The following is a 27,210-nucleotide window of genomic DNA, read 5'->3' as shown; positions in this document are numbered from 1 at the left end:
CACATATCAGCATGAAATTAATAAGGTCACTGGGGTTATATATAATGCCTTTGTACAAAAAAAAGGAATTTTTTCTGAAAAATTATTCATTTTCCACTCCTGATAGTAAAGGTTAACATAAGGTCCCCCTTTCATTGAGAGGCGAGCTAAAAAGGTTTTGGTAGTCATTTAAAAAACTAGACACTTCAATACAATCAAAGGGCCAAAGGCCCCAAGAAACGTCAGGGTCTGAGGTCATATCATAAGAAATTTAAAATTGGATTTTATAGTCAGACAGTTACATTTGTATCAGATGAAATGTTTTCATCTGGCCCTGGTATTCCTGTTCTATATATATTCAAGAAAACATGTATAACATATATATCAGCTGACAACTTTACAATAGCTGAGTATAGTTCTTTCCCCATTTCTTTAATGCTGGTGGAAGATTATTGATATACTCCTGAATCAGTAAAGCTGCTTGTAAACTTTGAAAAATAATCAACTGAACGACAAATCGGTCTATTAACAGAACATGTTGTTCAAGTAACTACAACTAAAGATAAAATCCAAGATGTACACAGCCGAAGTTTTTAAAATTTTATTTATACTATAAGTTTTTAATAAGGCCTATCAAACATCTATTTTATGACCCGTAGTAACACATTTTCACTCTGATAGAAAACTGCAGTCGCGTTGTCTGACGAGACATATATCTAGTTTTGACACCGACGCCAGTACATCACGATCAGTCACGGATCATAATCATTAGATTCTTTTCAAACAACAAATAATAACCTTATTTAATAAAATCCTCACGAAAAACGGCAATGTAGTTTGTTACAACTTGCCCTCAATTCCTGGTCATATTTCTTGCGTATTCTAGCGACATACAAATGAATATGAAACTGCGAACGGTCGTTGGTTTAGTTACAGTAGACATAACCGCCATTTTGGCTGACTAGTGATGAGTCACGTGACAGCTGAAGTTATCTCGTGGAATGCTCGGGTGCATTTGACTTCGTAAATAGGATTGGTTTTAAGCTATCAAATGTTCCTGCATATGAACTCAGGATGAACAGATGTGGATAGTTTCTCTGTGAATGCATGTAAATTTCCACGACGATCAAACTGATTTTTCTACTTTCGTTTTCAAGGCAGTATCGAGACAGAACTACGTAATCCTACGCCAACAAAATTGCATATACTGACGAGGAAAAAGGTTAATATTTATACTCTAAAATAGTCTAGAACACCAAACATTCACATTTCATTTTAAATAATTGCAGTAAACACGGTTTACATCACTTAAATTGTATCAATAATTGCTATAAAAATAGGAACTATATTAGGCTGCGGATGTATATCATTTGTATGACAGAAAAGAGGAATAGTTAGCCGGAACAGATCTGTCAGTAACAACATTTTCCCACCACGCCTATAACGGCAGGTGCCAAAGGCACCCTGATGTTAAAAACAACTGTTGATTATTCTTGATTTTTCTTATCAACAATTCAGATCTGGACCATTCATTTACGACAGAATGACTCATTATTCTCAGTAAGCAGACATTTGATTAAAAGGGTGGTTATCCCAACTATTTCTAACTTATTTAAAAAGTTCTATTCTTATAATGTTCTGTTGAAATCCTACATTTCTTACCCTTTATGTTATCCACATTAGTTGCCATTGTGTCATGTTGATCTTTGATATCACTGATCTCCCCTGGAAAGACAAACAATAAATAACTATATATGTATAGAGAATAAATTTCAAAGTACTGTTATTGGGAAATACCAAACATTCCATATCTTAAGTATCAATGTCTAACATTGTGTCACTAATTCTACATACCCGTAAGTTTAACATTTCCCCTTCATTCTTGCTCTCTTATATTTTTGCAGTATTGGCAGAAATCAATCACATGGGACTTTTGTTCAAACAAATTGGCATGTTTTGCTCACCTGCTTTTCTGGGCCTCTTTGAGAAGTTGTTTCAAGATTTTAGCATATTTGATAAGTTGATTTTGAATGAAGGTCAAGGTAAAACATTTAAACAACTTAGTAGCTCTACACCAAGCATCATACAGGCCAAATATCTAGATGTCTGCGACTCTTGGATACTGAAAAGAAGATCTTAAAGACATGAGCATATTTGACCCATGACCTTGAATGTAGGTCAAGATCAAGGTCTTTCATTTGAACAAACTTGACAGCCCTATATATGCCCAAACATCCTACAGGCAATTATCAGGTCTCTGGGAATTTTGGTCATTAAGATGAGGTTGGTTTAAATTTTTTTAGCTTGTTTGACCTTTAATTTATTACCCTAAATGTAGGTCAAGATCATTCATTTGAACAAGCTTGGGAGAGATTCACCCCAGCATGCATGCTACAGGTACATTGGGACTATGCACCTTTTGGTTTAAGTTGTTTAAAGGAAATCTGAGGCCAAGATGGCCACATAGCTCACCTGGATATTTAAGTAATTCTCTTTTATGTTATATTGCAAATATTTTACTATTTTGAGCTGCTTCACCCAGTAAACAAATGTGGGCCAATTAAATCCTTTGATCATTCAAGAGGAAGAAGAATTTCCGGTTTTGGACCCCACCTCTGCTACCCCATCAGAGCCAATCTCAACGTACATTCTCTACCTTGTATACACGTGAACCAGTGTCTATTATTTGATAATAATGGGTCCACCTAATAGACAGCAGAAGAACCGCTCTAATAACAGAAACAATTCATGGAGTGATAAACCTCCTAAATCCAAACGTCAGCGCTCTGAAGATGAACTTTTAACGGATATATCAGAGTCGGTAGCAGGTATACATGATAGTGAAGTCATGTCTAAGTTGGTCACTCAACTATTATCCAATGACTTGTTTGTTCACTCCATCCAGGCCTCACTTGATATCCCAAAAATTGTGACATGTGCTATGCAACCTCTGTTGAAAACAATATCCGACCTCAAACACAGAGTTGAAGATGCTGAACAATATAGCAGGCGTAACTGTCTAAAAATTTCCGGTATCCCTGAGCCATCTGAGAGTACTAAGGAAGACACTGACAGAATTCTTCTGGATCTATTTAAAAATAAACTGAATATTTCACTGTCGCTGAATGACATATCTAGATCCCACCGCGTTTCAAGATTTCACACCCACCAGGATTCCAAGTTTAAACTTGGTGTTGATTCTAGGCCACGTGATATCATCATTCGTTTCAACTCGTACAGAACCAGGGCCTCAGTCTATCAGTCTAGATTCTCTCTCCATTCTAAATCTGGTAGTACCGATAGTAAAATTTACATTAATGAGGCGTTAACTTCTCAGAGAGCACTGCTATTTAGAGATGCCAGAGCTATTGTCAAGAGTGGTAAAGCCCTTAAAGCCAAAACAGCTGATGGATCCATCATTATCATTGATAATGTCAACAAAAGACATAAAATTACAACATCCGACCAGCTCCGTAATCTCTATCCTGACAACACTCGTGTCTCATACGCTGATGCTCTTGGCTTTAATCCGGCCCCTCTGAGTCAAGCTTCCCCCGCACCTGAAGCCCCACATCCGGTCAGTGCCAGCACCCCCAAGGCATCGCGGCCAGTGCTGAACTCATCGACCGACTTCTGATGCACTCCGTGGTCTATCTCTATCTAAGTGTTTATTTAAAGATTATTCTACACTGCTACTCATTGTTCAAACTCTGGTTTTTTAGGAGTCAATATAGAACTGTTCTAAATGTTTACAGGTAAAATTTTGATATGACCTTTATATCTTTAATTAATATATGTAAATTCATTTTGACAATTAACTAAAGGAGTCAATTACTGTTCTAAATTGACACAGATCAGACACTGAGTGTCATATGTCATTATATCTATATTTCGTATGTAATCTCATGAGATATGTGGCTAGTGACATAGATACATTGTACATAAGTATCTCTGTTGTGACTCAATTGAGATCAATATATCCAGAGCATAATTTTTGTTTTTGTTGGGTTTTTTTTTTTTTTTTTATATATTATTTTTGGTTTTACTTATATGCTCTCTTATGGTTTGTTTTGTAAATGCGACTTGCTATTACATAGTCAAATCATAGTTAATACCAAATATTGATATAATCATGATCTACATGTAGTATCTAATTTCCTCGCTTTTTATCATGTACCGATAAAGTGCTCTGAGTTGACTATTACGCTTTATACATACATGTATGTAGAAATATGATCTGTCCATATCTATTAATGATTAATAAGCTTAACCTATCATCGAATATAAAATATATCCAATTCTATTAAAATCTCTACAAAACTTTTATAGTGAATTTAATAGCATGATTCCAAATAATTATTAGTCCATTGATTGAAGAAATCTGATTTTCTGTTCCTATTTGAACTTGTAATTTTTTTTTTAGTAACTTATCACTCAAAATCGATGATTTAATTTATTGGTACTACTTACAGCGCTGTGCGCTGAAGTGTGTACGGTCAAAGTGTAACACTAGTACGACAGGTATTGGTACTACATTACTGTGTATCGACAGTACTCTAACAAAGTCGATCGCGCTGAGTAAGCGTTGATTTGATTGGTCGAACTGAATGCACACACCTTTCTCAGCACTCGTGTGCACATGAGTAAACTTGCGAGAATGGCGGGTTATGAAAATGTTCTTCAAATGAAATATTCAGTGACAAGTTTATAAATGAAGGTCCATATATGAATTTATCCTGCAACTGCCACCGCATTGTCGGAATACACCCACCGTATATATTTTTGCTGTATACGGCAGTGACGGAAAACAGCTGTATTTTGGAATCTTAGCACGTGCGTCAGTTCGACTGACCTACTTCAAAGTGAAACTACGTTTGAAAGACGAACATATTTCTGTGATATTTGACACCGTTTCACATAAAAATGATTATCTTTGATTATTATTTTCATGACTGTTGGAGGATAAATAGAATACATAGTATTCAGTTCTGTATTTTGGCGAGGGTAAAGAAAGACAAAAGTGGCGAGCCACTTTTTGTCTTTCTGTCCAAAAGTGGCGAGCCACTTTTGTCTTTCTGTCCCGAGCCAGAAATACAGCTTATATTTTAAGACACTGACCATGTATTCTGTTTGTATATACTATATACTATACATACATATATGGAACGTCATCACCATCGTGCCAAGCCCCTGTGCTCCGGAACCCTGTTTTGTCTGATGTTTGACCCTTCCAAATTACATGTACATGTAAACTGAATCGCGATCGTGACCCAGATAGTTTAGCTTGTACACGAGGTGTGAAAGGAAGTGCAAATGCTATCTACCCTATACAATGGACTTTCCCACTCTCAAATCAGTGTATTGGGAAAATATATCACCGAACTGAAGGGTCGACCTGGTCAGCTGGTGACAGAGTTCGAAGGGCTGGTTAGCTTGACGATCATCAATCAATACGTGCGTAATTTTCAAAATACACTGACTGTGTTGTCCATATTGAAGAACATCTGCATAATAAACATTTAAGTGTATAAATATTAGATATATTGTAAATTTAGCAAGTTAAACCTTGCAAGTTGCAGTTATACACATGTAGTTGTGAGCTTATGTAATGCAAATCATCTTAGTTACTTACATGTCTGACAAAAAACCCGGGAAACTATAGGTCTAGACGGTGTACACGACGGTACGCATATAACGTACTACTTCAAACATGTACAATTCCAAGGGCCGTGTTTACACCAGAGGGAAAAGTGAAGATGAAAAAAGGAGAAAAACTGTTTTTAATCTACATTCAGAAGGACTCTCATATTCAGCCATCAGTGATAAGACCGGTTTGTCTAATCAGGATGTCACAAAATTATGAAGATTTTTGATACGACTAATTAAGTCTTTAGCGCCCATCGTCAAACGGAAACCACTGAAAAGTAAAAAGGTGACTCAAGATGTTATGGAATTCATCGAATTCAAAAAGAAATTTAAGCCAAGTATTTAAGATGCTCTGGATTTCCCTGCTTTGTTCATGTCTGGATTTTTCCGACAGTGTGGATATGTATACTCACGGAAGGTATCATATAAGTTGTTCATAACAACATGGCATATATATGTGTGTAATAACCCATGTGTTCAACGAGTATCAGATCTTTATTAAATGCTTAAAACTTAAACGTAAAAGTTGTCATTGTTTTGCATAGTCATGTAATTATATATAATCGCACACGTGTGTATACACAGCCACGGTCCTGGTACAGAACATACTCCGTGTTTGCCCCGCCCCTTTCGGCACAGAACCAATCAGGAAGGTCGATACATTGTTTCAAGCTTATCAGTTGGCGATTCAATACAATCAACAGTTGCTGTACTACTATTGAAAATGTACCGTACACACTTCAGCGCGCAGCGCTGTAATATGATATAATTTCATTAATAATATGAAATGTAAATTTCTCATGATTGAATTTTTTTTTTCTCTCTTAATTTTGGCCCTGAATGATGTAGGATAGTATTAATGTTATATACTTTCTTAGTTGTTTACTTTTGTTCAAGTTACATATGGCATAATTGGTGTTACATGTGTGTATATACTTATATTATAGATTTTGTTTTGATTGTTTATTATTTGTTTTCTGCCTTTATGGTGCTAATTACATATCCAAGTAGATGTATTAGCTCGGGTAAGTATATTATTATTCTGTTTCTCCCTCAGGAATTTGTTGTTTATATTATATTTATACAAACTAAGTTTCAGTGTGTATGGTTTTTGTAGGAATGTGTGAGAAATCAATCACTCAGTGGTTCTACTTTCTTGTTTCTTGATAATGACATATTTTTCAAATGTATTCTTTTGTCTCTTATATTAAGAGCAGGTGATGTACAGGTAAACCCGGGTCCTTATTGTCAAGATAAATATGAATCAAGCAATATTTCAATTCTTCATCTTAATGTCCGTTCTTTGCGTAACAAACTTGAAGTTATTGAAAGTGAATTTTTTGAAAATGACATTCTCTGTTTTACCGAAACTCATTTAGAGGATTCTGTTAATGATAATGATCTCAAATTGGAGTCACATCCTACCTTCTTTAGAAATGATAGGAAAGACAGACAAGGGGGAGGTGTTATGATATATACTAAAGATAATGTTCATGCTACAAGAAAATTTGATTTTGAATCAGTTGATCTTGAAAGTATTGTCATAGAAATTAGATCATCTAACAAAAAGTTTCTTCTCTGTTGTATTTATAGACCTCCTAATGCAGATGTTGCTTACTGGAATAAATTTGATAAATTAATTGATACACTAACCAATGTTAACTGTAATTTGGTTATTACAGGCGATATAAACCAAGATATGCTTTCTCTTTCTCCTAATTCACATCTTGCAAGAATCTTAAGTAAATATCAGCTTCAAAGTATTATTCAATGTCCTACAAGAATCACTAATACATCAGCAACTGGTATTGACATATTCTATGTTAATAATCCCAACATAGTACAGAGTTCGGAAGTGTTATCACCCCTATGTAGTGATCACTGTCCTATTGTTATGAATCTATGTTTTAAAGTGTTAAAAGTAAAATCATTTGTAAAAGAAATTTTTAAATTTAGTGAAGCAAATTGGAGGTCTTCTAGCAATTGATTGGAATACATTAATTGAATCTATAATGATAATGTGAATGAGATAAATAGTATACTTATAAATCAAATAAACTTGCTTACTGAAAAGTATATTCCATGTAAAAGAATAAGAATAAAACCTAATGATAAACCATGGATGACAAATGAAATTAGAACCCAGTTAAGGAAAAAGAATAGATTACATAAAAGGGCTAAACATACTAATAAAGTAAATGATTGGTATAAATTTAGAACATTAAGAAATACTGTAATTGACCTTATTAGAAAAGCTAAAGATACACATCTTACTAAACTTCAAAACTCTCTTGCAGATAAGACTGTACCACCTAGTAAGTGGTGGAATATTGCTAAGACTTTATGTGGTCTCTCCAAGAAAAATGAAACTTCTCATCCTCTTAAAGTTGGTAACGATATTTTGATTCATCCATTGGACAAAGCAGAAGCTATTAATAATGTTTTTACTTCTATTTCTAATTCTGTTGAAGATACTAACAATGTTCATAATTATAACATGGAGTTACCTCCCCTTAGTCATACCAAACTTGGTACAGTCACAATATCAGATCAAGATATCATTGATCAAATCCAGTTGATAAATGAGAGTAAACCTCCTGGACCTGATAATGTTTCTCCTAAAATAATAAAAAATCTTCTTCCATCAATAATTTTACCTCTCAAAATTCTATTTAACAAAACCGTTAATTCTGGTACAATTCCAACAGCCTGGAAGTCTGCTAATGTTAACGAAAGCTCTATACAAAGGTAAAGGTGCCATTGATGATCCAAATAATTATAGACCAATTGCAATTATATCTATTTTAAGTAAAATATTAGAAAAAATAATCTTTAAATATGTCTTTAATTATGTAACGAAACATCATATTATCAGTGAGCACCAATCTGGATTTCAACCTAGAGACTCTACTGTCAATCAATTAATATTAATATATAATGTAATTATGGATAATATAGATAAAGGTAAGGATATAAAATTAGTATTTTGTGATATCAGTAAGGCCTTTGACAGAGTCTGGCATCGGGGTCTTTTATATAAGTTAAAAAAATATGGCATATCTGGGAATTTGTACAAATGGTTTGAAAGTTATCTTACGGATAGAAAACAAAGAGTTATCTTTGAAGGTTATAGCTCCACATTTAAACATATAAATGCTGGAGTTCCACAGGGATCGGTACTCGGACCGTTTTTATTCTTGCTTTTTATTAATGATATAACTAATGAAATTAATACAAATATAAAATTATTTGCTGATGATACTTCTCTCTATGTTATTGTTGATGATGATGTTGGAACTCCTACTGCTGAGTTAAATGATGACCTTGAGTCTATTAATAATTGGGCTAAGAAATGGAAAATTGATTTTAATCCTAATAAAACAGTTGCACTAACAGTAAGTAAAAAAAATAGGATACATCCTCCTTTATTTTTTGATGATCAATTAATTCAACAACATTCATTCCATAAACATTTGGGACTTATATTTAATTCAAAAGGTACATGGGGGGATCATATTAATGATATTTACAATAAAGCATGTAAAAGACTAAATCTATTGCGTATGATAAAGCATAAGGTGGATAGAAAAACACTTATGACATTATACTGTTCATTTGTCAGACCTATTTTGGAATATTCAGATTCTATTTGGGATAATTGTACTATTGGTGAATCTAAATTATTAGAATCTGTTCAGATCGATGCAATGAAAATTATCACTGGTTTAAGAAGTGGCACTTCTCATTATAAACTATAGAAAGAAACTGGTTTGGAAAAATTAGAATCAAGGCGTCATAAGCATGAATTAATTTTAATGTATAAAATCATAAATCACATGACCCCTGACTATCTGTTTAATATCATTGAACCATTTATAAATCATCAGCAAAATACTCATAACCTGCGTCGTCATAGATTTTTTAATATACCAAGATCAAGAACCATTATCTATGACAGGAGTTTCTTTCCTAGCACTATGCAGGCATGGAATAATCTTGATCCTTCACTAACCAAGGCTGTAAGTCTAAGTTCCTTCAAAAACAATCTTAACGAACATTAGCAAATCCTAATAATGATACTATATCTACTAAATTTAAAAACTGTATACCTCGTAAATTAAATATTATCTTGTGTCAATTAAGAAATAATGCAAGTGACTTGAACCATCATAGATTTATAGATCATCTTATCCCTGATTCAAGTTGTACCTGTGGCTCACCTAGTGAAAATAATGATCATTTCTTCTTTACTTGTCCTAATTTCTCTAATTCTAGGTATTTAATTAATGAAATTAATGACCGTATTGGTTATTTGAATTCAATCGTATTAACTTCAGGTGACAATACACTATCGGATGACATCAATGAATTTATCTTAACTACTGTACAACATCATATAAATAGTACAAGAAGATTTTAGTAATTATGTTGAATAAAAATGTATTAGTACAGTCTGTTAGTATAAATAAGATTACAAGTTATACAAGTAGTATTACTGAGGTCGAGTACACGAGTACACATCTTTAGATGTGTTGTGTGTGAGTGATTGAGAGTGAGTGTGTGTGTACAAGGATGTATACATGTGTGTGTCATGTACATGTAGGATGTAGGTATGCAAGTCTGTATCATAACGAGTACATGTTTATAGAATCGATTTTAAATTATCATTCTACTTTGAATATCTTTGTAATATAACCACTATCACTTACATTCTTTCAACTATTTCTTTATATATATATATATATATATATATATATATATACTTCACTGTCTATATTTACTAATTCACTTTACTCTGTATATATGTGGTACCTTTGGAGAGGACTTATATAGGCTTGCCTGTTGTCCAATCCATTTGTTTTATTGCAATAAAATTTGTTGAAATGAAATCTCAACATTTATACAAAATTTGATCTCATTTACCCCATAATGCAACAGGCTGGAATTCAGTCATTCAGGACTAGTAGTGATTTAAAGGAAATGTTGATGGACAACGGACAACGAACACTGCACTATAGCATAAGCTCACTGGCCCCTTGGGCCAGGTGAGCTATAAACATGAACAACTAGAACACTGACACGTCAGAAAGGGCCCCGCTATGTGTCTGACCCTTCAGGGTAAATGTAATAATTATTGTCAGTGTTTTTCCTGCCTATATAACTGGGTGCGCCAAACGACCCCATTCTCAATGCGTTTTAGCCTGATTTTTTCCCAAAATCAACTCGAAAATTCCAAATAACATTTGTATGACAACTTTTCACAATCAATGAAAAAATTCCCAGTTTCGTTTTTAGGAATACACTGTGCACTGTAAAATTGGTTAGCATAGAAAATTCAATGTGTGTGTTTGGGTGTAATTTACAGTTTGCGCTCAAATTTTCCCAATTTGGCATATTGAAGTTTTCCCAAAATACCCAGGAAAAACACTGATTGTAATATATTGACATGAAACTATTAGATATATGTTTTTGATTAACCTTTGCTATTGTTTCATTAATGTTAGCATTAATAGGGCCGCTGACAATACTGCTTATTATTATTGTATGGAAAAGCTAGCTAAAAGAATTCTACAAGCATTACACTTTTCAAATTTGTTTCAAATCTAATATCAAGGAGCACACAAACTGATATAAACTCAATGCAGTTATTCTAATAAGGTAAACTTGAGAGGGTTTTCTGAAAAACAAAACATACCAAATGTGAAGAAAAGGGGAGAAAAAAAGGATTTTTTTAAATACCGTATTTGACCTAATAAGGGCGCAGGGCGCGGGTAATTGACAGTGGGGGCGCCCTTATTAAGATTAGTTATTCTGAAGTTTTATGAAACAGACTATACCTTATAGCAGAATACCCAATGCTGTGGAAACGGTAAAATATTCAGTCATAAAAATATTCCAGATGAAGATATCTATTCATTATCATATATTAAGCTTAAACATCACTTGAATACTCCTGTAAACTTGTAAACCATGCCAGCTGATCTTTAGACCAGAGAACGTGTGTTCCACCATTTATGTTCAAATGGAACTCTTTTGTGTTCTATTTATAGAAACAGGTGATTTCCCAGATCATATCAGACATCGTTTTCTTTGACCTAATAATTGATTTACAATGTCTTTTACTAGCTTTCTGTTCTAAACAAACGTTATTATCAACAAGAATGAAGTCTTTACTTTATCTTCAAATAAAGATGGTAAGTTATTATTTGTATGTGTGTTTAGTTTTGGGTACTCTTTGCACGGACATGTCATCTGTAGCCTGTAGGAATACACAAAATGTGGCGAAAACATGTGTTCCAGTTACTTAATTTGCTGAAGAAAATTGAACACCTAAAGTAGCAAAATATTTCACATGAATTATTACTTTTGAACATCATTTTGACACTCTGTCAAATATTTATTTCCTTGAAAAAAGGTAGGGGCGCCCTTATTAGGTCAAATACGGTATTTTAATAATGTCCTTTTTTTGTCATTTGAGGTATAAGAAATCCAAACCAGTACTTTTTTCACCTTTTTTTGTTTTAAAACTTTTTATATTTAGATCCAATCAACTTCAAAATTTGGTCGCTTGACACCAACTTACCTTCATAATGTCATAACAAAATCTTTAATACCATTTAAAAAATGTCAATCCGACCTTAACATATGACCCATTGACTTTGAACTTTGGTCAGTTGATACCTTGTTTGATTGTGACCAACTTAAGATTTACCATTTAAAAAATGTCAATCCGACCTTAACATATGACCCATTGACTTTGAACTTTGGTCAGTTGATATCTTGTTTGATTGTGACCAACTTTGCATAAGTCATAAATTATGCTAATGGAAGACTGTAATAGTATTGTATATGTATGTGTGTATTGTGGTTTTATGTCAATATGTAAAATGTTACATCATCGAAAATCGGCTTCCCTCAATACCTGTATGTACCAATTTTCGCCGCAATCAAATAATATCAAAATTTCTACCAATCAGAAGCCTCTGTTTCATTCCCTTGACAACACAGGTTTTGGAAAGGTGAACCATTGTTCCCTCAAAACCCCTATATACCAATTCTCTCACCAAAATTGAACAATAACTAAATTTTGACCAATCAGAAACCTCCATTTGTTACCATGGCAACAGACGGTTTCGTAAGTGGTACCATTGTGTTTGGCTTCCCTAAATACCACTATGTACCAATTTTCACCGAAATCGAACAATATCGAAATTTCAACCAATCAGAAACCTCCATTTGTTACCATGGTAACAGACGGTTTCATAAGTGGTACCATTGTGTTTGGCTTCCCTAAATACCACTATGTACCGATTTTCACCGAAATCGAACAATATCGAAATTTGAACCAATCAGAAACCTCCATTTGTTACCATTGCAACAGACGATTTTGTAAGTGGTACCATTGTGTTTGGCTTCCCTAAATACCACTATGTACCAATTTTCACCGAAATCCTCCAACTCTTGTCAATAATTTGGCGCAAAAGAAAAAAACGGACAGACGGACGGACAGACGGACGGACGGACAGACGGACAAACGGACAACCTGATTACTATAGGGCACCCGCATCTCTCGATGCGGGGCCCTAATTAAATATCCGAACAGGGTTATTTCCCCTTAGACCATATCATATGATACCCACTGTGTCACAGGGTAATTACATATCTCAAAGACCAGTATATTACATACATAACAATAGACTGTAAAGTCATTGTCAGGTTAAAATAAACATTGCAAAAAGATACAAGTAACAGGTATATGAGTTTATCCTGCAACTGCCACCGCATTGTCGGAATACACCCACCATATATATTTTTGCTGTATACGGCAGTGACGGAAAACAGCTGTATTTTGGAATCTTAGCACGTGCGTCAATGCGACTGACCTACTTCAAAGTGAAACTATGTTTAAAAGGCAACATATTTCTGTCATTTTTTACACCATTTCACTTCAAAATGATTATTTTTAATGATTATTTTGATGACTGTTGCAGGATAAATAGAATACATGGTCAGTGTCTTAAAATACAAGCTGTATTTTTGGCTCGGGACAGAAAGACAAAAGAGGCTCGCCACTTTTGTCTTTCTTTACCCTCGCCAAAATACAGCTTATATTTTAAGACACTGACCATGTATTCTCTATATATATAAACATTTAGTGAGAATTGACATCAGCATATATTGTAGCATATGAGTAAAGTTAAAAGTAAAAAGATAACTTATATCTAAGAATGTATGATTTTGGTACTCACCAATCTCTAAAAATATTTCTGATACATTACTTTGATTCATTATGTCTGGATAATCTTTCAAATTTATTCAATTTCAATTCAGTAGTCAGAAAACCAAATCATCTTGACATAGATACCTTTGTTAAGTGTTGCTGCCATGTTAATTCAACTTGAGTCAGTTACGCATTTTAAAGTGGGGACATAAATTATACACTAAGCATCAAGAAGATTTTGACAATAGCATACAGCCTTAACATGAAATCAATGACCGGGTAAAAAATCCTGAATTTATTTTTTGAATGATGACAATCAATTGGGAATTTTTGTATTGAAATTGGGAAAAAATAAGGTAATTTATAACAGGGAATGGGACCGATTATCCACCCCAAATATGTAGGCAGGAAAACCCTGAATGGTTTCCAAGTAAATAATTTCACATATAGCTCTTAAGATCTCTCGACCTTTTATATCATACCTCTTATTTCATCCACATCATTTGCTGTTGTATCTTGCTGGTCTTTTACATCATTGGTTTTATCTAAAAAGACATAAACATTCAGTATTACATTTTACCTCCGCTCTGTTTTCTTTTTGAAATACATGTCCCCTACAGCCCCCACTAAAAATAGTAACAGTGACCTTGACCCAAAAACCCTGAAACTGCATGGAACTTGATATGTCAATCATTATGGTGAAAAAACCCTACTTCCCATTCTTCTATATATCTAATATGGTATGTATGTACATTTGTACATTGTATAGTAATTATCAAAAGACTGCATCCTCCAAGGCACACAGGAAACAGTCAGTTCAGATCGACTACATATATATCTTTTCCATTTAAAATTTGTTTCATAAAGTCTTAATCACAATAATTTTAAGTTTATTTTTTGTAAAGGAACGTTCATATCAATTTAAGATTTGCCTCTATCTTAAGTTAAATCTAATTATATTGAAGTAAAACTTTTCTTGATTTACAATGATCTTTTATATGAAATCCATACTAACGACCTTTACAACATAACGTACCTATTACTACAGCCAGAAATGAAAGAAAGTAGGTGACATACACTACCCTCTGGTTCTACAACACCACTCTGACACTTAGGCCATACCAATTTAATTTATTGTTCGTTGGATATACTGCTCCTGTTTTGTCAAAATCAAAATTAAAATTAAAAAAAAAACGAAAAATGACGAATCCGGAAAAAATTCTCGCGATTTCAAAATTTAGAAAGCGCCTTTCTGGATCAATTGAACGTTTGAAACGAAGGACACAGTACAGTAACTGAAGCGCTTTTTTAACAGTGATGTGAACTGTCAAACACAATGAAAGCACGAGGGTTTACCTGAAGAAAAGTTGTGTCAACATGGGTATTTTTGTTGTATCAGTAACGACAGAATGCGGCCGCCACAATGTACTACAACATACAGCTATGGAGGTGGACGCGCTTCATCATTTGAACATTTATTTAACAAGGTAAACGAAACACACACTCTCGTCGAGATACGTATATCGAGCAGTCGACCCCCGTCTGCAGACAGCATCGTTGTGTCATCGCTTACGATGACATTATCTTTGTGTCAAGAGTTGGGCATCGATTTGAAAGATAGATGCAGCAAGTCATCCGTCCTTAATCCATATTTTATATCAGTGTCTTCAGGTTGTTTACAAAGACATTTTAAAACTTTAACATTGAAGTCCTGAATGGATCCATCTTTGATTTAAAATGGATGTTTTATTGTTTCATTTTATATTTTGTTCAGTGTTTACACTTACATTGTATGTCTGTCTGTAGTCTAATTATTGTTTTATAGAAGATAATTATTTTTAATTTTGTGATATATTTAGAAGTTCATTTGCATTTCATAATTATGTTAGTGTTTTGTCTGTTTTGTATTTTTGGTATTTAAATTATTCTTGTATCTATCAGTATCTTTACTATCTTATAGGCTCCCATCATTCCAATTCAATCTGTTCCTTATTTTTATATGACAGTCCATGAAAGATTGAATTTTAATGTGATTATTGGTGACAAGAGGTTTGTTTTGCATTCCAAATTATCAGTAGGTTAATTTCTATGTTTCCTGTATGTAATTTTGTTGAATAAGTATTAGGTTCTAGTCATTTTATTGAAATCATTTGTTTTTATGTGCCAATCAAGTATTAGGTTCTAGTCATTTTATTGAAATCATTTGTTTTTATGTGCCAATCAAGTACAGTCAAACTTGTAATAGCGGACACCTTTATATAGCGGACACCTGTCCATAACGGACACTTCCAGGAATCCCCAATGAAAATCACTATATAAATATCGTGTATATAGCGGACACCTTCCTAATGCGGACAGCGGACACTTATTTTTGTCCGTAAAGTTGTTAAAAAATTCTGTATAACGGACACGTGAAACCATAACCGTGTTGATATTTGTGTGTAAAACGTTTCTAAATAACAAGCAGAGCATTAATTACTCAACTCCCCTGGCAGCAATGCTAACTTAGGAAGCCACTTCATCAGTCACTAATTGTCCTGTTACCTGTAAGTTGCTGTAACAATGGGCAGTAATTACAAGAGAGTGACCGATCGCCATCGGCAGAGGTGTTTGTTTACTCAACCCCACCGGTGACAGCTAAGCTTAGCCATTCAACCATAGCCTAGACAACAAGAATGGTCAGGGGGTAATTAAATCATTATCAGGACCAACAAAAGAGGGACAAAGCAATAGTTATGTCTGTCATAATTGTTTTACTTACAAAATCAACCGTATGCAAATCTGACAGGGCAGGCACATGGTTATAAGCCGCCATTTTCTCTCACTCGGAACTCCTCGGAATACGACTACGTAACATATTAAGAACAGCTGAAGAGTTCCGAGTGTCTTTGTATACACTATACTAATTGACTGAACCAGAAAACGGTATTCATTAAATTAAATCCCTACATGGATTTCAGAAAATATGTCTCAAAATAGATGCTTAGGGATTATAATTATCAGAGGAAAATGCACTTTCATTTATAAAGAGTTAATGTTGTAATAGAAAAGATATTTCAAACATATTTGTTTTCCAAAATATTGAGGATTAATGAAAATTGTTTTACTATGATAAGAATTACCTTTACTTTTTTACTATGTTGAGAATTTGTCTGAATAGATATTCAGTATAGTATGATATTGTGAAGATTTGTTTTGAAACTATAGGCTTAATATAAATTATTAAAAATATCAACTTCAATTTTTGTGTCAGATGAATGATTGAAAATTAATTAATTAAGCATTTATCTTTAATTATTTGTCTTTTATTCATTAGTTTAAGTGTTTAAATATGATAAATCAGGAGACATATAGTGTACTATAAACAGACTTTGGTTTGTTTCTTCGTTTATAAGGGACATAACTCGTTGAACCTCTATATAAAGGACACCTCTCTATAAAGGACACTTTTGTCTTGTCCCTTAGGTGTCCTTTATAGACAGGTTCGACTGTATTAGGTTCTAGTCATTTTATTGAAATCATTTGTTTTTATATGCCAATCAAGTATTAGGTTCTAGTCTTTTTATTGAAATCATTTGTAACTTATATATAATGTGCCAATCAAGGAAAGTATTTTATATAATTTTGAATCTTGTTTACAGAAGTGTACTAGCAGTGCATAATTTTGATTAATACAATACTGTTGATTTTGTTTTAACAATGTGTTTGTTGATTATTTTGAAATAGCGATTACCTTGGTCTGTTTCATCAAAACATCTTTCATATCACTAGACTTCAGGATTTGGTTGATAGAGACACCATACCGGTACATAGAATTTATTATTGTTATATATATGCATTCTTAATGAATGATAGAGTTTATCGGTGAAATGATTTGCTCATGCAGGTAAATTTGAAATTAATAATATATGGTTGCAAAAAGGTTGCTCCATATTGTTGTAGCTTTATCTTTTAATTTCAATGGATAGTTCTATTTAAAACGCTATTAAACAGTGCCTTTCTCTCTTGTGTAGCTCTATACACTATCTCAGTGCTGTGCAAGTCATTACTTTACAACATTTAATATAACCAGTTAAGTGTTTAACACATGTTTTCACATTATTTACACAGTCAAAGACATTTACTGATATTGAGACCTCTGAAATAATTCGCTCGCTCCAAATTTTCATGATTTCAAAATTATTTTAAAAACAAAACAATTTCGCTCGCTCGCTCCAATTTTGAAATCTCGAAATCCGAAGAACAATTTATTAAATTGATATGGCCTTATGTCATAGTTAAATTGATGATATCTCTTTCTATACAGTATATATATATTAATTAAGCTACAGATCTAGATATGACCTTTTGACACATGACACAGATGCTAACTCTATTTCAGAATATGGAAAAACCGCAAAATTTGTACCAACTGCCACTTACAACCTTCTGGCACTAAGACGTTGATATATTATAGCTTACCTTATGCTTGATACATTGGACCAGTTGAGCTGAAGGTATACTATTTATCTAAGTCTCTACGTACAGCTTACCTTCAAGTTTCTTTATAAGAACATTCAAAGTCTCTGTTAAGGGGTCAATCCTCATGGTCAGTATGCTGTCTATCTCCGTGACAAATGTCATTTTCATTGGGACAACTTTCTCTATCTCCTCCACACTCTGTCTGATGTCCACCCATCTTGTCTGAAAATCTCCATCAGAAAGGAAGGCAGTGTTTGCATGTGCGTATGCTTCATTACGATGAATACGCAGACGCTCAATGTTGGCCGAAAGAGACCTGTCTGCAGGATCTGGACTTTTCCCCCAACCATTCTGGTGAGGAGGAATATTTCCTAAGTTCCTAAGTAAGATGTAGATAAGTGATACATCTAAATCTTTCAGAGAACCTACAAACATTCCAACTGGGGGGTACAGGATCTTCTTCTGCTGTTTATTCAACTGGGAGAAGATCTGTGACTTCTGGTTGCCAAGAGTAGGGGCAAGTCCTGAAGCTGGCAGACGGCAGAGCAGTAAATCTCTGAAGACATCTGGGACAACATCAACCATTACTCTACAAATTCGCGCAAAATTGACAGTTTCCTTGGTAGATTGGTACTTGGCTGCCATTTTGTTTACGGAGAGGAAGTGACAGTGATGCTGAAAATTAGAAACCAAAGCATGTTTCAGTTTAAAAGATTTCCAGTTTTATATGGTAAAACAATAAGTCACCAGGACAATCTGATTAAAATCAGCTGTTTAAACGTTTACTTCATACTCGTCTGTTCAGGCATTGCATAGATAGCATAATGTAGCCATGTAACAACTGGTTTTAATCAGATTGGTCACAAGGATGGCCGACTTATATGGGATTTTCTAACAACAGAACTTGCAAGCCAAATAACTTTCCACTCAGAAAATCTTGCTAAAACTGGTAAATTGAGAAAATAGGGTTAGCAAACTTCAATTCAATTATATTACTAATGCATGTACAAGAGGAATCTACAGGAAATTCAAAAATTATTCAAAAAAATCTTTCTGGAAAATAGTGATGACAGTTTGATTTCAATAAAATTCAAAATTGCCACCCATTGGACATCGTATTTCTAATCATGTGGTACTACTAGTCTCAATAAGGAACCCCTGTTTTTCATCCATATATGGTTAGGGATACCATATTTGGATCAGCTTCTTGTGAGATTTTTCTGAGAAGTATCATATGGCGGATAACTAAGACAACTCTCGGAATAGTATAACAATGGAATGTAATATGTGAATTAAAGTCTTTCAGATGTGACACTTTGGCTTATAAATAACATAAAAAATGTTTATCAGTAATTATACTAAATTGCAAAATTACATGACATGGCTATTTGTAGCATTTTCATAGTTCATCGTTTGCCGTCAATAGGAAAGGGAATTATAGTTTTGACAACGACCATCTTCTAGAAATATTCCGTCTTTTGTCCAGGGCTTTTTTATCACTGCTAGGGGCAAATTATTCAGAAGGGTGTAAGGTGTATACTTTTGGACTTAAAAGCTTTCAAAAAAATGATCCCAAAAACTTTAAAGTAGGGTGGGATGCAGACGCGGACGCTGGGGAGTACGTACCGCATTAGCTCATGGTTTACTCGTAATTAACCTGTGACCTTAAGCTAATGTCAATTTACACAGATAAGTGTGGGAATTCATTCCCAATTTTTTTCTTCTTGTATCTTAAAAAAATAACCAGAGAAAGGAAAACTGCTTTAATGCTTATAAATCACACTAATTTTCATTCAAGATGCTCAGTCGTTGCCCAACTGAGACTACATTTTTCTTAATCATAACTAGAACTGTCGTCCAGAGGGCCAACTCATACCCCCTGCATGCATATGTAGTACACATTATGAGTCCGTAACATTCCTGTGTATTTCAAATGAAATTGGTTGATAGCTATAGGAGTTGTCCGAGTTTTCTTGAAATGGTTTTCCACAAGAATATGGGTATTGAAACCTGGTAAACATCACAGGTTTATGAGGAGTTGACTGGACACAATTCCCCTCACCCAAAAAACGAAGTATAGTGACCTGGTTACCATGGTTACCACAAAATTCTGCAGAGAAATATCATGCATGCACATTTAAACATGGTCCCTATCACTTCTGTGTGGTTAAATTTGACATAAGCAGTTCACAGGTTTATGAGGAGTTGACGGGACACAATTCCCCTCACCCAAAAAACAAAGTATAGTGACCTGCAACCATGGTAAACACAAAATTACAACATGATATAGATTACGAGCATCTACAATGTATAAGGGTTATTACCATAAAGTTAGATTGAAATTCCCATAGTAGTTTTTGAAGAGGTACATCATGACTTACCCAAAAAATGAAGTATAGTGGCCTGGTTACCATGGTAATCACAAATTACAACATGACATAAATTGTATACTCACATCTATAATGTATAAGGGTTATTGCCATAAATTTTCGTTGAAATTCCCTCATGTACATTAAGAGAAGTAGCGCCGGTACATAGTTGTCTACAGGTTATAACAGAGACCTATATACTAGGGATTCGCAACAAGCTCTTTGGCTTAACAAACGTCACCGCCGAGCGGAAGTTCGGGTAATTTATCCCATAGTGCATTGCTGCTCCTACTGTTTAGACGCCATATTGAAGGTACGCCTGAAACACGGTCAGCTTTATGACAGCTCATAGAAGACTATTGTCCGATAACAAATCACCGGAATCAAACGTAAGTGCAATTATTTTTATGTAAACTGGTGTTTCAAACGTATTCCGTCGTACTTTATGTTCGGAAGACTGCACATGTGACCGTTCTTTTCACGGCGATTACCACGCTGGTTAGCTTATGTCTGGTGTTAAAGACGATGCTACATGGTTTCAGTTTATATAATTAACTCCTTTTTTATTATGGAGGCGTTTACGCCTGCCATATTACAATCACCTACGAGTTGTGACGTCACAATCTCTCACTTTCATTTTCGTTATATTTCCTTTCACAGTTCATTTTGTAGTTTCTTTCGGTTCATATATGATGTAGTTGAACTATATATACATTTATGAAAACTATCAAGACTGCAAATAAAGTGTTATTACATGAAAAAAGGTATATTCAGTATAAATTTCTCTTCGGCGGAAGCCCGGAATTTGAGACCTCTGGTGGTAATTTCTGTAACTAGGGGTAATGATTCGCTTATAATTAGTTCCAAGTATGAGGCACGTCATTGTAGTCCGTCATTCAAAGTAGATGTGCACAGAAATGTATTAACTATGCTGATAATGTTGTGAACATTTCAGGAACTATTTCGAATAAACAATAAGAACAATGTCTTGTAAATATCTACACCTGCATCGATTTTTGCAAATCTATATCGAAAATACTGTTTGAAGGGAGATAACTGCGAGATTCTGACGTTACCTTACAGAGGACACTTGTTTAACTACTAGGAATAAAGACGACATAACAACCAAGCGCAAACAAATTCCCGATTTTCATATCACCCTCCAGGTTTTGGCTAACAACATTTCTTTTGTTTACAACTTGGTAGTTTGCTCACGAGATTTTATGAGATTTGGTCCGATATTTAGCGATCTCGTGTTCCGTCTGTTTACGTGAGCGAGCACTCTGTCAAAATGGAGGCACGTGGACACGGGCTTCACACGAAGCATCAAAGTGTGATGATTGTCGCTAGAAATTAATATCTATCAACATACATTAAAGGCAAGTTGCTTACAAAGTTTAAATATGTTTGTTGACCCACTGAAATAAGCGCTGGTTTATTTAGGACGAAACTGTTTACGATAAGTTGTTCAAGCCTGGCCAGACCACAAAATCACAATATCTACTGCGATTATAGTCCGAATTTTCTGACGATCTTGCTATATACTATATGCAGACTTTAATCGGCTTTAAGGCGATATCAACACCAGAACCCTTCGGATTACTGCGATAACTGATCGAAGTCACTGTGTTTCAAATCTATGAATCGGTAGACCTACAGTACGTGATGTCGTGATGGAATTCGATCGTTTATTTTTTAAAACTAAGAAAACTGGCACATATCTGTCGTGGTGATCATTTGTGCTGTACCTTCCCCGACAGAGACAATATACAGAATCTGGATTTTTGTGATAAGGTTTACTGCAGTAGCTACTCGCACTTGTAATATATATGAAAATGCTAAATTATTATTGAACCAGCTTGTCTTATTTATATATTATTCAGCTCACGATTCAACCTTTTCAAATGTTTTCATGTAATATATATATACATTTTTATGCACCAAGTTGTGAAATGTTTGTATTACATAGAATATTTAAACAATACAAAGTAATTGTAGATTAACAAAATGTATACCAATTGGATTTTAACCTATTAGTACAACTTTTTGTTGTTTTCATGTAATATAACTTTTTGTTGTTTTCATGTAAAATGATAAATACATGTATAGGCTATCTATTGGCAATCGATATCAAATCCATATAATATAAATAAGACTTTCTCAGATATCAATATTCCTCATTTAACTTTCAAAATAAATCTATATTTGCTTTTGAAATTTAATTGAAAATATTTTATTTTCATGTCACGAACAAATCCCTTAAAATGATCATCAATCTCCTTATTGGTCTCCAGAAAGTGTGAAAATAAATGAAACTTTTTTGTCAATAATTCTATTTATTATGAATTCATGTATAACCATTTAGGTTTTTTTCCAATGTTGACCTTTAAAACTATATATATATACAAGCAACAATCTGTGGGATGTCAAATATGGAAGGCTATAGCTGTTTCAGGATAAATTGCCAAAAATGCTTATTAGTACTGTTTCTTATCACTGATCACATATATTGGGTTTTTGACTATTATGTGTTATTGCTACTTAAGTGTGAATTTTTTCGGCATAAGTGATAATGTATTTCTTTGTACTTATGTGCAACAGACATCGCGAGAGTTTAATTCTCCTACATATAATATTGACTCCTACAAAAGGAAGTTGAGTGGTTGACCTACGAGAGGCATTTTATCAAATCTCATATTGACCATACTGATTGCTCATGATCATATTTCATCCGGCCTAGTAAACTCTAGAAAAAAACATCTTAATTTATGAAAGTAGCTAACTCCTTTAATGTATGTGTACAAATTAAGTATATATATATATATATATATATATCGTACAAAACATCAAACTTCTAATATGGTAGATATGAAACATACATTTAGGCTGACTGCCTGATAATATAATACAATTTGTACAGAGTTTACCATCCTCTGACATTCAGCTCATAATATACACCATTATAATTTGATCTGTCGTCGTGCGTCGGTCTTCTTCTTAAGACCAAGATATCGCAGAATGATGTACAAAAGGTTCTTAAGCTGTTTTATCAAAATTGTTAATTTCATGGCCCCCTATGTGTCGCATTCTCCCTGGGGAGAGGATACATTTTACTATAGTTTATATAGGAAACTCATCACACATATTTTAGCATAATTTGTTTCATTTTCATTGGAAATTGGTTCGCACGTGGTTAGGGCAAACTTTTCTCAATGATATATTGTCAGAGAATGTCAAGGCCAACGACTTGTTATGGGTTCGAATGTCAAAAATAAAAATCTTATATTGATTATTTTTTTCATTTCATAAGAAAGAACATAGTCCACTGAAACAGAATGTGCATATTTTATTGTCATCAGATAAAAATATGGCAGAAAGATATGGCACTTGGAAAAGAATCATAAAGCTATTTTCTCCAGCCAAAATTAAAAAATAATCCAAAATTGCAGAATAAAGGTTTCTGCTCTTTTATCTATAATATACACATGAAGGCTTGATGTTTGGCGCATCGATAACGTATGGCTGGCTACAAATGTTATACTTATATTTGACCTTGACCTTCATTCAAGGTCACGGGGGTCAAATGATGAAGAAAATTCAAAGTTCTTTCAAAATTATTAATTTGGATCACATTTTAAAGAATCAGCCCTTTTAAAGGTGTGTTCAATGTATCAAGGTCAAATAATCAAATTGACGCAGATGTGGCACTTTTAAAAAGAAATTCCTACCAAAATGAAAAAATGACCCAAAACTGCACATACACATGAAGGCTGGATATTTGGCAAATAGATACATGTAACATGTGTGACTGGCTACAAATATTGAGTTTATCTCTCTGACCTTGACCTTCATTCACATTTTAAAGAACCGGCTCTTATGAAGGTGTGTGCGAAGTTTCAAGGGCAAATTATTAAAAATGATGCAGACATGCCCTTTTAAGAATGTTTTCTTGCCAAAATCAAAAATTATCCATAAATTGCAATTCAATTGTTGGCTCAAAAGGGGTCAATTTGGCTCAATTGACATAAATAACTTCTTCTCTGAAACTAAGCAATCGATATAGCTCATACTTGACTGGTAGCATCCTTTTGTACGAATGTTGGGGTTAACCTCCCGGGGGCTGAAGGATGGGACCAAAATAGGTCAATTTCGCTAAATTGACATTTTTAGAATAACAATAAACCAATGTACATGTACCCATATAAAATGCTTATGATATATTGACATAGAAATACCAGCGACAAATAAACTTAAGCATCATTCTTGTTTTATATCTCATAAAACCAGGTGAGCGATACAGGCCCTCTTGGCCTCTTGTTTTATCTGTGAAACCATTCAGATCCCAACTCCATAATCTTGCTGGACACCAAGAAATGAACACAATCCTGATGTAAAAATAGGCACAGGGTTCTTTCCCCACCCCAAGGGACTTGTACAATCATATTGAATTGATATCAAATATGAAAGTTTTCTTCAATATTTTGCATGTAAAACGCTGTATTTTTATATACAGTACCTATAGCTACTAGGCTATTATCTACATCTTGGTGGTAAATTAAAAAGCAACAAATCACAAATCACAGTTTATTGTTAATATTGACATTGGATCTATTAAAATAGATGGAATTGATATCTAATTTTGAAATAATTGTCCTTAAAAATGAGGTCTTTGTTGAAAAAAAAGTGTAATAACTTTTAAAAGCCGTCAATCTAATTTTGATATTATTCTAAGATCAAAATAGAAAGGAATAAACAATTTTGTTTGCAAGATATTGAAAGACATTGCACACTTTCAACAAAAAAAGTAGCAGACACTCCCTATATTTTCAATACATATCGTGTATTGTTATAACTTATCGAAATGCATATCATATTGTTTCGACATTTTTAATACCCAGGCCTATAAAATATAAGTTTGTTTTAAACACATAAATGCAAATTTTGAACTACTTAAGTATAAAAGATGGTTTAAAATATGAATGTTAATGACATGTACCTAAGTAGAAGTTGATTTGAAAAAAATTAAAATGTTTGACTTTTTAAGTAAAGGTTTGAAATAAGAAATGTGTAACTACTTTTAGAAGTAGGTTTGCAACTTTTAAGATGGTTAAAACCATTATGTACATCGGAACAGTCTAAACCATTACATTCATCAGGACTGTGAAAACCATTATGTCCGGTTGGTTTGACACACTTAAGTGGAAATGTTTAGTCATGTTGATATCAGTTTAATTTGTATTCTTGCTTGATTTCAAATATCTCCTTTTACATCTGACTAACGCCTCCTACAGTACTTTCAGTACTTTGATTTATTGACCAATTTCAAAAAGGTTTTCAAATAATTGTTGCTCGATAGCTACTGTATCGCGTTTAGTCAAATTTGTTGTGTAATTCATTGTGAATATTTAGTTATTGCCAAGTGAAAATAAGTAAACAAAACAAATTATGGTTATACTGTGAATGGCTGGTGTTAAGGGCAGTGCTACATGGTTTCAGTTTATATTATTAACTCCTTTTTTATTTATTGACCAATTTCAAAATGGTTTTCAAATAATTGTTGCTCGATAGTTACTGTATCGCGTTTAGTCAAATTTGTTGTGTAATTCATTGTGAATATTTAGTTATTGCCAAGTGAAAATAAGTAAACAAAACAAATTATTGTTATACTGTGAATGGCTGGTGTTAAGGACAGTGCTACATGGTTTCAGTTTATATAAGTAACTCCTTTTTTATTTATTGACCAATTTCAAAATAGTTTTCAAATAACTGTTGCTCGGTAGTTACTCTATCGCGTTTAGTCAAATTTGTTGTGTAATTCATTGTGAATATTTAGTTATTGCCCAGTGAAAATAAGTAAACAAAACAAATTATGGTTATACTATGAATGGCTGGTGTTAGGGACAGTGCTACATGGTTTCAGTTTAACTCCTATTTTATTTATTGACCAATTTCAAAATGGTTTTCAAATAATTGTTGCTCGATAGTTACCGTATCGCGTTTAGTCAAATTTGTTGTGTAATTCATTGTCTTTAATATCATATTTATAATTAGATTAGTGATTTGATAGCTATAATCTGTAGAATTTTATATACATGTAGTATAATCATGACTTCTGTTAACATTGATCTCATGAATAATAAAGCCATTATTGAAAGAAATGCATTAATTGAAACTAATTGAAAAAAACATTAATCAGTCTAATGTAAATTAAATTAAATATTATACTTTTTGTAAATTATTTAGTGTTTCAAAACAGATATTTGATACAGAATTGCAGGGATTGATCGAGGAATGAGTGTGTTGGAATATAATAGCTATGATATCTTTTGCACATAGCAAAACATTAAATACTGCGGTATATATTTTATTGTATTGTGTGGGAAATTAATAAAATCAAAAGGTTGTATATATATTTTTTCCCCATTATGACCGATATACCCCCCCCCCCCCCCCCCCCCCCCCCACCCTTTGGGGGCATTGATCACACCTCACCTTTGATAAAAACATTAACACCTGGTCATGGGGCATCTCATA

General features: G+C 33.6%; 1 protein-coding gene across 4 annotated transcripts in view; it reads right to left on the bottom strand.

Moving 5' to 3' along the window:
- Positions 1 to 27,210, bottom strand: part of LOC117334562 — a 118,639-nt gene that overhangs the window by 87,965 nt on the left and 3,464 nt on the right. For 2 of the 4 annotated variants that reach the window (XM_033894252.1, XM_033894248.1), the window contains exons 2-4: positions 18,379 to 18,982; positions 14,329 to 14,391; positions 1,642 to 1,704 (exon numbers count right to left, since the gene is read on the bottom strand). In XM_033894252.1, the coding sequence (XP_033750143.1) occupies positions 1,642 to 1,704; positions 14,329 to 14,391; positions 18,379 to 18,952 (700 nt within the window). In that variant the 5' untranslated portion in view covers positions 18,953 to 18,982. The remainder of the gene's footprint in view (positions 1 to 1,641; positions 1,705 to 14,328; positions 14,392 to 18,378; positions 18,983 to 27,210) is intronic. The other 2 variants (XM_033894251.1, XM_033894247.1) reach the window with 1 other exon arrangement.

Source organism: Pecten maximus, chromosome 9, assembly GCF_902652985.1.
Source record: "Pecten maximus chromosome 9, xPecMax1.1, whole genome shotgun sequence".
NCBI classification, from domain to species: domain Eukaryota; kingdom Metazoa; phylum Mollusca; class Bivalvia; order Pectinida; family Pectinidae; genus Pecten; species Pecten maximus.
This window is presented reverse-complemented; position numbering and strand designations above follow the sequence as displayed.